Below are 12,817 nucleotides of genomic sequence, written 5' to 3' on the forward strand. Positions count from 1 at the left end.
AGGAGCATCCAGCTCCTCACAGCTTGAATTGTAAGCAGCAAGACATTTTCAGCAGTTTGCTTAGAACCCTACACAGTTTAAATTACAAAGTTATGGCCTATCATCTTAGCCTTATCAAGAAAACAAAATCCCTCTATAAAACTTTGTTAACGTAATTTCAATATATTCCACTACCATAGAAACTCTTTACACTTTTAGTAGAAAAGGAAATCAAACTAATCAGTAGGCAGTTCAAGAAAGGAAACAATTTATCTCTGACATTATATGGATACATAAAAATTATACAAATATGAGAATATTTGCATGAGATTGGACCTATTTCTGCCTAGATCTCTCCACATCAGACAGCAACAAGGGCCAACCTATTCTTTCATGGTCTACTTTTCCAAACTCCAGGGACTGGAAATCTAATGACTTCCTAAGCTAGATGTGATAAGTCTCTTTTTAACAGCTGTTGAAGGATCTTTCTTTCCTGAACTTTTTCTTTCTGAAAAGCTTTCCTGAACTTTTTAAGCATATTGGTTTTTCTAGATTCATTTTAGTTCACGTCAAAGACTAACTCCATGGGGGAAAAAATGATGCTAACAAGCTATTAGTTGAAGACATTTCTGTCAGGATTTAAAACACAGTGTTCTTGAAGATTATAAAATATTTTAAATAAACAAGTTTATGCCTTTAATTTTCAAGCCAAAGTATCATTCCAAGACTACTGACTTTACCTTGGTATATTGCTCACGCTCATGTTCTTGGCTAGAACCAGACCCTGATGTCTGATTATAACGGTGCACTTTCATTTTCATCTGTCTCGTTCGCTCCTCCACTACTAAGCTTGCTGCAAAAACACACAATGAAAATCAATTAAAAATAGAGAAAAAGTTTTGAAAAAAACAAATGGTTTAGCAACAATTTTAGCTCATTTCCATTTCAACAAAACAAAGAAATGTACAAACATGTAGAACAAGCAGGGTGTAAGCACAGAACAGAGGAACACTAATGTCAAGAAATCAACCACTTCCATTGTGAGAGCCTTTACCTGAAAATGGGCAGACATCCCAATTTCTACATATAATCAAGCTGGTGCAACAGATATGAAAAGAGTGAAAAAATTTAGGTGGCAGGCTGAATTATACACCTGTTAAATATTCTGGATGCAGGGGACATAAATCCTTGAACATCTAAGCACGTGTTTGTTTAATTGTAGAAAATATTACAGTAGCATTCTAAGAATTAATGCATGAAACAGGTATTAAAATTTATTTTTTAAGTAATAACTCCTCCTGCTATCTTGAAACATAGCAGTTTAATATAGCTAAGGCTATTTGAGAGGAATAATTTCTCCATTCAACCAGTCATATCAAAAACACAGCTATTTTCTAGTAGTTTGGTTTTTCTTTCACAAGACTTCCTTTAAAATCACTACTTTGTCCTGTAATGACCACCTTTACTTCAAATAATTATTTGTTCTTGTGTTTTCAACTTCCATATGGCAGTGTTTCTTTAAAAACAGATATCTTGCACCCTCAAGGAGCTGTGGTGCTATAAAGAGCATCTTCTTCAACTTGAACAAGTTATGGTAACTCATATTGGCTGTGCCTGCCACAGGCATTCGACCTTGCACTAACAGAGAGAGTGCTGTAAATGCCCCTGGGCAAAGGCTTCCTCCAAGTAACTTAACCTTTGTGGTAGTAAATAAATTTCAGAGGGATCTATGTATTCTGCTATTCTCAAACTTTGTAGCATTTTAAATTCAAAGCAGTACAGGTAACATCGATACCATGAAAACTGTCACTTTTTAGCAGTTCTAGAACTAGACCCAAATATTTAGCAGCAACTATTCTAAATGACAGGAGTATTCACTATGTTCATTGTGGTTTAACAGGTTATAACATATCAGAAAAACTTCTTTTAAATTGGATTTTTTTATGTGCCACGAATTTAGTTTTATTTGAGGCAACCTCCACAAAATCTTCTGCTTTTATGCCAACCATGGATTTATATTACTCTCTACAAAACCACTATTTTTCTAAGTCAAAGAGCCCCTCCCCAAATCAGTGACAGGAGAGAGACACCTATATTAAAACTGCCTGTAATCAACTTGCAATCACAAAACACAGATAATTTTAAATTATTGGAAAATAAGTACTCTATGTATGTTCAATTAAGAGATATTAAAGTTCTCATGTGTGGTTTTTATGCTGTTAGTTATACACTGTGGCATTATTTACAGATTTATTTTTTTGGTCTGTGCTTTGCCAGCACAAAGATATAAGGCCTAAAAAAAAAAAAAAGCACTACACTCAGGATTAGATATTTTAAACTATAAGCTACTGCACAAATCACATTTGTGCCTGCACAATCCATTTGTAACATGCTCAGGGAAATGTCAGAATGTCTGTGTGCTGGTTGGGTATGAAAATATACAAAGGCATCATTGTGAATTCCTTCTGCACTTATTTAAAAATAAGAAAAATACGTAAAACAAACTACATTAAAATTCTGCTGCAATTACAAATCTAAGGCACGAAATGAAGTTATGATTATCTTCAGTCTCCCATAATGCAGAGTCCAATCTAGCAAATTCTGCACGTGCAGAATGTCACACTGGGCCCAGCAATTATTCCAGATGACTAATTATGCCAGTAAATGTGTACCTTAATTGCAATGAGTCCAGTTCCACCATCAGATATGCAGGCACAGCTCCAATTACTTCAATGGAAGTTGCATGGAGGTATCTGAAGGCAAAATTGAGCACTTTAGGTGAAATTTTTAAAGATGGCCTCTTATGTTAAGGACAGATATGAAAGGATTAAGATAGATCAATTAGGGACTGAAGTAAAAAAACTGGTATCTTAATCCTATCATACGTGCATGAAATAGACTGAGGATACGAAATCAGAGGGAAAAATGAGACCCCTTTAAAAATTTAGCCCTACATGTGTATGGTGCACAGATTAGAGTTACTCTAAACATAACCCTTTCTTTGTGTGAATTTTAGGTCCTTTAGCCTGTCAACTGTATGTTATACTAAGTAATATATATGGTTTGTTACTCTGTATTACCTATAATACCTGGGAAAGAATATTCTGTTATGTAATTTAATGATACTTCAGAGGTTATTACTTCAGTCAAGACTGAGTAAATATTCAACTTTAATTCTGTAATTCTTGACTTTTATTATGTTTAAATCCTTAAGCTTGATACATTTATGCTCTGGTTTTTCTTTATATATATATTACTATATCAAGGAATGTGAGAACAATTAATGCGCACTGTGAAGTAAATCTAATTCTCCAATGGAGAAATTTGATTTTGTGCATGAAATATAATGCAATTTAGCACCAATTGGCTGTGAATTTATTTTTAAGCATGAAGTTGCATGAAACTACTCTAGAAAATCCAACTGTGTTCTTTCCAGCTTTATTTACCATGCACATCTGAGCATATGTTGAATGTAGCTCAGTTGTGTGATGGAAAATTTTATCTGCCTGACTAGTGGCTTGGGAAAACCTTTACATGTTAATCATGAGAAGCAGAAAAAGGTCTAACACGGGAGCAAAAGCACATTAGCAAAATTGTAACAACCATAGGTAACAACACCATATGATCTCGTTGCTTTCCTGGAACAGGTCTGGTTACCACAGGTAACAAAAACTTGACATAAAAAGTATGTAGCCTGTCTCTTAGAAAAATATGGATCTACTTTCTTTAAGGACATCACTATTTACAGAGTGCTTTTCCTGGAGGTCTTGAGAGGTAGAATTACACAGTAATTTACAGATCAAAGCACTGTAATCCCAAGACCTTTAAACTCTATAGTGGCTCTAGAATTAAATAATGAATATTTACCGTAAGTGTCTCAAAATAGTGGTAAAACTACCATCAATATCAGTTGTGTCAATGTGTTATTCTCTGGTGTCAGAAGTCACACTTCAAAGAGCTGTAACTCTCATCTCTTCAAGGGCTGATAATTCAGGAGTGAGATCGATCAGTGTAAAAGTAATTGGGAGAACTCATCGATCAGACTGCTTAAATAAAGGGTGCAACTTTATAGCCAAAGCTTATTACTAATAAACCACGTGAAGGTTAGCAACAATGATGTACATAAACAATCAAGCCATGCAGGAGAGAAAAGACACACATATGAATGGAATCAAAATGTTATATTTCAATTCCATTAATCTATTCATAAACCCATCTGACTCCTGTAATCCCAGGTGTACTGGGTCTGGCTGGGATGGAGGCAGTTTTCTTCACAGCTGCCTGTTCTTCTAGTTGTGACTAAGTGCTGATAAGACATCAGTGATTTAGCAATTGCTGAGCAGTGCCTGTATAGCACCAAGGCCTTCTCTGTTCCTCATGCTGCAGCCCCCTGCCCTGTCCTAGCTTCCCCCTGCCCCAAGCAGGCTGTGACAAGAAAAAGGAGGGACAGGTGACCCCAACTGACCAGAGGGACCATTCCCTGCTGTATAGCATCATACTCAGCAATAAAACTGGGGGTAGCCTACAATATGCAATTCTGTAGGACACCACTTGAAAGAGGCATGGAATAAACTAAAGAAAATAGCTACAGATCTTATTTCCAGCCTGCCGTCTACCCTCAAAGAAAATTAGGACAGACTAACACTTGTCTTTTCTTAAAGGAGATAGCCACTTAATTTTTCTAAGACTTTACCTGTTTACTAAGGTTTTATGTGCTAGTGACATTCCTTTAAATATATGACTATTATGTTAAGATTTCAAGAGCTACATCTGGTGCCACTAACTAGCTGACAGCCCTCACCTTTATTACTATCCTCAGAAAACTGCTATAGGCATGCTTCAACCCCTAAATGATGTTCAACTCAGGGAGAAGGTAGAACTGGCTAGAATGCTAAATGTTCAGAATATATGCCACATTTTCAATTATGTACAAAGTAACAAAACAATAATCAATATTCTATACTAATATATCAGATTTAGTAGGGCAGATAATGTTTTCCTTTTCTCTTTAATAAAATCTTTCTAGAGAGATGAGTCATATGGCATGTTATCCACAGACTATGAATCTAACAATTAAAGTAATATGACTTTATAAAGAATTAAACTTGCATTAGCATCAACAATAGACATATCCTAAGAAAATCACCGAGAGCTACAAAAGCAGCACTAATAGTAGTGGCCAGTACAAAGGAAATAGAAGTAATTTTAAGGTCTAAAGTTCTCCTTTTAAGGTTTAATAAGGGGTTTACATTCCATGTTAGATCCAAATGACACGATGCCTTAAACACCCATCTATTAGGCTAACAGCATAATGTATGAAACTTATGTGGGATCATTTAAATACAGATTGTAAAATGAACAGCAATAATGAACGAGCAAGAAACAGCAAAGATGCTGTAGATGCCTTTCTAGTTCTAGTTTTTTTTATTCTTGAGCTCTAAATCTTTGCATATCCACCTCTTTCATATTGCAACATTCATCAAAGAGACTCTACATTCTGAAAAATTTGGAAAACAGTGTATTTTGTCAATAAAAAACATCTGATAAGAATCCCCTCATACATTTCAAAAAGGGTAGGTAAATCAGATAAGTAGTAAGATATCTGTTTAAAAGATAAAAATCAAGTGATTAAGCCCACGAAAAAAATTTCCATCCCTTGCACTCATTAAGTGAAAATACCTTTCTAAATGGACATTCTTGCTCAAAGGCAAGCGTGGGCCTAATGCCAGAATGACTGGTGACATTACATGGTCTGTGATTCAAACTGGTAGCATTACTGTGCTTTTCTAGATGGTAGAAAACATATGGATGTCTTAGCACTGGCCATACCATTTTCTATAAGGATGAAGTCTGAATAAAAGGCAGCGTTTTCTCTTGAGGCACTTCATATTTCTGTTCAAGATGGGCAAGACAGAATGAGGAGGTGCAGGCACACAGTATGACTTGGAAAAACTCCAAGTCTTACATGCACTATTAAATGTCAGAGTAAGCTACATAACAAAGAAATAGGCATCAAGATTTCAGATAGCTGCAACTCTCTCCAGAATTCATCACACATCCATTCTTTATGATGCAAACTTTCAGAGAAAAGGTCTAGAAGTCTAAAATGACACAAAGATTTCTTACAAAACAAAGTACTGAAAAGGAAGTTCAAGTTAAAATTTATCTCATAAACTTATAATCAATGCTTCTGGGGCAAACTCAACAGGTTCAGGCAGGGGAACAGAGGACTGCACTTATTCCAGAAGACAGGAGAGGTCCGACCTATTCTTCAATTTCAATCTTCACATTAGGCAGAAAGGTTGAACAGTGACAAACAGCTACAGCTGTAGTGCCATCAAGAAGCATGTACACAGCCTTTCTACACAGCAAAAGCTAGAAAATTAATCTGTCTGAGCAACTTAGATGTTCTGTGGATGGGGATCAGGGGGAAAAAACTATCTGGTTTGAGGAATTATATATGAAATAATAAAAAAAATCTGGTTTGAGGAGTGGCAGCTGAGGAATAAACTAGGCAGAACTCATGTCCATAACAAAGACAAGGAAATAAAGCAGCAACAAGATTTGGATGGGAGAGTCCTCTAGTGCAGAGATGGCTGTGTGGGACAGAAAAGCCACACTGGTGTTGGACCAGGATGATCTATTTCAGAAATAATACAGAGAGTCTCTATTTCATTTCTGTTGATCCTGCAGGATGAGTTTTGCAGTATGCACATACAAAATATCCTTGCAAGAGGTTTCATGGCTATAAAAATTCTCAGCAAACTCTACCAGGAAATTTAAAAAGCACACAAAATCATGAGCAGATAAATGTTCTGAAATATAAGGTAAGTAAAACAAAAAAAAAAAATCAATTTGTTGCCAAGATGAAGAACTTGCTACGATTTTTTTGAATAAACAACTTCAAAAAATAATGGCAACATGCAGATAGTGAGGGAGATGGCTCTGAACCCTGCTCTGCCTGACCAGAACCTGCTGTAGCTACTTCAAGCTTGTGTGCATGGATTTCCTTTCCATGGGAGCTGATCGTTCTCTGGGCCTCCTCCCAGTCATAATTAAGGCACAACCAAGGCACATATTCAGATTTCCAAGCTGGAAGATGAGCTTGGATCTCTCAGTACACATAGAGGCATGGTGGCCATCTTGATATTAACAACTCACTCCAGAAGGAAGATATAGAAACCTGAACTGGATGATGCAACATTCAGTTCCTTCTCAAAGAGCTTCAGGGATGATCCACAGAGAAGCTTCTATGTAAAAGGAAACAACAAGGAAACAAACACAGACCTCTTAAAATTAGGGAAGAAAAAACCCCCAAAAACCTACAAAACAAACCACTGATTTTGGCCGCAAAAAAACCTTCAGCGTTTTCATAATCTGCTGAAGACTTTATGGCAACCTTTTCAATTGATGGAATAGATGTTTGTTGCAGACTCATATGGTCAGTGTTGTTCACTTTTGTAGAATATACTCTCCCTCACATTTATGTCTCCTTTCATAAAACATCCTGTAACTCCCTCATCCTAATCTCTAACCTACTACCTAATCTTATTACCTCTTGTAAGAAGTTACAGTGAGCTACTAGTGTAAATCACCTCAAATTACGATATTTATGGTCCCCTAGATCTGCTGGGACTTCACTCTTCTGGCTGCTCTTCTGTTGCCCAGCTCTTTTTAGCCCCTGGGTTCCATCTGCCATCAGCTCCCTTGAGCCAGAGGAATCTGTACATGTAAATATCCCACCACCTTCTACACATGCCCAGATATTGAGCCAGATCCACCCAAATCTTGTGGAAACAAGCTCTTTTACAAACCTGTTAGAGACAGTCTAGTTTGTCTGCACAAAGTCCATTGCTTTAAACAAAAAAATATCCACTGCAGCCCAAATCTTGACAGAGGCATAACCAACAAACAGGTAAGATTGATTTGTACTGTCCTGTTTGAGAGAAATATAAATACTGAGACAGAAATAATTTGTGAAATCAACCACTGTTAGCACTTCCTTAAGACATTTCATAGTATATTCTAAACATATAATTGCTAACACCTAATTTGCGTATCTCTTTTTCATCTCTTTTTAACGTTATCATGAAAACACACTTCTGTATGTTTGACATGGATGTTGGAGTCCATACCTAGTGGAAAAGTTGCTTTATTTTTACCTAAGCATTCATCCCTTCAGAAAGTAAAGTGGTTGCAGGAAATTGATTCAAGTTCAACTCACAGTTTGGCTGTGGCCCACCCAAGCCTGTATTCAGGCCAGAATTTCCCAAGATGAGCAGGACTCAGGAATAAAGTTTAGAAAAGGTTAATCAGTGCTAATAATATTGATGTAGCACGTTATTTTGATTGTAACATTAAAAGGGTGGGGTGGGTTTTTAAATTTTTTTTTCTCTACAAGCTTCATTTGCATTTTGAAGTAATTTCTACTTTCAGCTAAAAGGGAAAAAAATAGGACTTTTCTGCAATGTGGCTTTGACAGAGACATAACAGACTAGTTTCCACTTTTTGGGACAGCTTTAGATAGCTGCTGTTTCAGCTCACTGATTCTCTGGTATCAACACAGGCATAAATTCATAAAGGTGAGCATTGTAAGTCTGCCCCTAAAACCTTCCCCACAATGGGAGTAACTTTCTGACATGAGACTGACATGCAAATAGAACACAGTTCATTCTTCAGAATGTCTCTGCATACAATAAATGGTTTCTGACCATCATGACCTTTAACTATTCCTAAGCCCACACCTAGGAAACATCTTTCACTGCTGCCAAGGACCATGGCTGCATCACTAGAAGCATGTGCTGTGCAGAACTCAAGAACAGTTTAGGAAAAATCTCAAGTCTGTGTGAACATTTAATCAATCAAGCACCTTCTGAACCATATTCTGTAAAATATCATGATTACTTCTGTTAAATCCAGTATATTGCATTTCAATAGGAACATGAGAAATCATGAGAGAAACCATTGTCAGATTCTAAAGAGGGGCATCAGACAGCATAGAGATATTTGAGAAACAACCTTTTTGTATGTTAACACTGTTAACTAAAACCTATGCACTGACATGGAGTATAATGAAGCAAAAGCCAGTATCAACAGTTGCCAAACATTTGTAAAAAAATTACATAAATATTTACCTTTTGTGGGAGAGTTAAAATTCTCTTGCTCTTCAATGAATTAAATGCACGGAATGATGGAAACAGAAAAAGAAATCAGCAAATTTAAAGTTAGATAAAGAAATGTGTTACATGTGACAATGGCATGTACAGTAGTCAGTACTCCAGCAGATGTAAAAGTAATGTAGAAAATTAAAGTGATAAACCATGACAAATAATAAAGTCTATGACTTTTTCTTTAAAATTAACAGGAACAATGATGTTACAGAGAACCAGATTGTGGAATCTTTAAGTATTCTACTAGAGAAGTATCATCATACCCAAATTTATGAATGATATAAAACCTTGTTTTAAATATCACTCTTACTTCTGAATCACACAGCACTATTTGAAGCCTCTTCTGCAATAATGAGTGTTACAAATTTATTTCAGTATTAACTGAAATCTATAATACTCAATAACCACCAGACTATTAAAAATCCATTTTTAAGGAAAACATAAAAGATTATGAGGCTTGTGCTCATTTGCGAAAGTTAACAGTGCTGAGAAAAATACTCCCCATTATGAGCAAAGATTCCACAAGCTGCCTCAGAAAATGCAGTGCCACCTAATAATTTAAAAACAAAATCAGAAATATGGAGACAAAACAAACAACATTGATAGGCTGATATCTAAAACTGAAAGGACTTATTTTTTTTCTTCTGCCACTCAATTATTATACTGATAGATTTAAAAAATTTTTTGACTGAAAAGGTTTAATCTTTTACCATTACCAAAACCATACTCTCACTGCAATGACATTTCAATGATCAAGTACACAAACGCAGAACTGTTTTAACCAGTGCTTCTTTTTCTTTTGGGATCTTACATTGGTTAAATATAAAAAGATACTTGCAACTCAATGTATTATTTGACAACATACTGATTTTCTGTACAAAATTCTGATTCTTGTTTGTTAAAAGAAAAAATACTGGACATCAAAACACTTTGTTCCTCTGTGACATCACCATTGTACAAATATCACACATGAACTTTATACATGTAATCTCCATTCATTCCAGCAGGATCTTCATGTAGTTTTGCCTGATGTAACACCAGCACACACACACACACACACACTCATACAGATGCACTTCACCTTCCATACAAGTGCTGCATACAGCTTTTTCCAACATGATCTAAGGTACAGCAACACCTAATGCTGGATGCACACTTGCTTTGCTCGGTGTCACCACGTGAGCCCTACTGCTACAGCCAGATGCCACTGGAAACACACACAACCCCACAGCTCCAGTCAGGTTTAGAGATGCTCTTTATGTCGAAACAGACTGCTGTTATCACAAACCTTACTGCCATTATGTGACTTCTGAAGTAGGAAATTACATTGTCAAAGCTACGAAAGAGAAACCCAAAGAAGACCCAAACAGAAGGCAGATAGAGGGAGTAAGACCTGTTTTGCACAAATTACCCCTGAAAGATTGTTGCTATACCACAACCATTGCACATTTATATTGCTGGTTCATCAGTTTCAACAGTGTTGTTTTCCTTTGTTATTTACTTCCTAGAGTGATAATATAATCCCTACTATCTGCTGGTATATTCACTTCCTTGATCAATACAATGATCAACCATTATGCAAAAGTGCAGAAACCCACCCTCAAATCATATTCAAGAAAGAATTCCTGTGATGTTTGATAGCTGCAGGGACAGAGGATGGGCTGAGTAAAGACCACAGATGTACCCTTTATACGAAAGTATAATTTTAAAACCATGCAACTACACCACAAAGTTGTTATAGAAACAGCTAAACGGCAAAGTCAACGCAGAATCCTCATTCCTCTTAACTATTGCACAGTTCCACTCAAACATGATGCAAATAAAAATACAGTGATGCAAGTCTCTTACAGCCCAGCACAGAATGACATATTGAGAATACACCATTGTCCTTACCATGGCTTAGAATTTCACTGCTTTAGTCACTGAGCCAAAACATCTTCATAGGATTAGGTCCTTTTATAAAATCATCCATTAATACAAGAAAAATCAAAACCACTTCTTTAGTAGCATAAGTTAGGGAAATTACTATTAGATTGTGATGTCTTGAAAACACACACAGACACACCTATACAGGACTAATTTTCAATATTCAAACATCTCAAGACCTTTCAATACAACAGCATCCCAATCTTTTGTTCCAATAAATACTGCTGAGAGGGTTGCAAAGGAAATAAATACAACTATGTCATCCTTGAAAATGACTGTAATAAAAATAAAAATCATGTTGCCTAAAAATTACAGAAGCCTACAGTCTTAACTGCACCCACTTTTTAAAACCTGCATGCCCTCGAGTTGCTATTATTTAGTTAGCATTTTCTCAAATATAATATAACTATGCCTCACCTCCACTCTAAAGCTACACAAAGCTGCTGTCCCCTTCAGAATATAATCACCAAGAAGACTGTCATTTTTTCACTATTTTTTTCCAGTGTGAATTATAACACTGTTTAAAGGTTTTAATCTATAAACTTGATATTTTCCTCTACATTTAAGTTTGTTTCTCCATTCCTGATCAGTAGTGTCCTGATCAACTCTGTTTCTATAATGGAATAAGGATAACTACTTTGGTCTTCTCTGTAGCAATTACTTCTGTGAGCTTGGTTTGTTCTTTAAGAAAATATGTGCAGTATTCAGGATCTTGGAAAACTACCTTGGTTTCTTGTAAGTTGAATTTTTATGATTCTCAGAGTAGTAACTAAGAAAATATTATTCGGTAAAGACAAAGAAACAAGCTTTTGTTTAGTTCTAAACTTGACAACAAAATGGAATGTCTGAAATATGTCAGCCAAGCCTTATTAGCATGGATATGATCACTTACAATTGATAGCTAAAGATCAGAGATTAGTACTTAAAATATAACTCTATTTCTCCACATGAAAACTGCTACCAGTCTGTCGCTCGTTCATTAAATCTCATTTGTTCCATAATGAGGACTTTAAAGAGTAATAAAATTACTTCACTGGATTCTTCTATGTCTTCTGAATGTTCAAGACAGCAAATAAGAAGCCCATTCTTGATATACAAATATGTAATTTTTTTTGCAGCCATCGCTATGCCTTGCATAACAGACCTAACTGCATATATGTATATATTTAGATTCATAGATGTATATATTTAGACGAATATTTGACCCTCATAAAACAATAGGATTCTTACGGAAAGCAAAGAAGTACTTTACTATAAAAATGATACTTTATGGCATATCACACAGGTTTTCCTTGAAATGCATGATGTCAAGATGATCATCAAAATATAGGAAGAAAATGCATTTTGAAATATTTCCAAGAATATTGCACTAGGTTTTGACATCATCTGTATCTACGGTGACTGTGAGTTTAAACCAATAAGGACACATGCCAGTTCCAAGCACAGTTAATACAAATCTTTTGCAGACCTCAGTATGTTCTGGGTTCAATACTACATTAAGGTCAGATCACTTCTGGTCACTACATTTGACTCTGGTACTCATTTGTCAGGGATTATAGAGGTGGAAACTAATATTAAAATCTGGTACTGAAAATCAGAGCAAGTACTGTGGTCTTATGGCCTTAGTGAATTTAATTTCTAACAGTAGTATTAAGTTAGATATACTAGTATATGTACTTCAACAGATACTGACACCATTTTTTAAACACATATTATAAAATCTATTCAACTTAGTACTCCTC

General features: G+C 35.7%; 1 protein-coding gene across 23 annotated transcripts in view; it reads right to left on the minus strand.

Annotated features, from left to right (window-relative positions):
- The window catches only part of RIMS1 (regulating synaptic membrane exocytosis 1), a 305,622-nt gene that overhangs the window by 65,796 nt on the left and 227,009 nt on the right, over window positions 1-12,817 (minus strand). For 12 of the 23 annotated variants that reach the window (XM_058020424.1, XM_058020427.1, XM_058020423.1 and 9 more), the window contains one exon: window positions 720-832. The exons of 8 other annotated variants lie outside the window; for them this stretch is intronic. In XM_058020424.1, the coding sequence (XP_057876407.1) occupies window positions 720-832 (113 nt within the window). Of the gene's footprint in view, window positions 1-719; window positions 833-2,651; window positions 2,717-7,793; window positions 7,938-9,113; window positions 9,144-12,817 lie in introns of those variants that run through there. 3 more of the 23 variants (XM_058020438.1, XM_058020440.1, XM_058020439.1) reach the window with 3 other exon arrangements.

This window comes from Melospiza georgiana, chromosome 3 (genome assembly GCF_028018845.1).
Source record: "Melospiza georgiana isolate bMelGeo1 chromosome 3, bMelGeo1.pri, whole genome shotgun sequence".
Classification (NCBI taxonomy): Eukaryota; Metazoa; Chordata; class Aves; order Passeriformes; family Passerellidae; genus Melospiza; species Melospiza georgiana.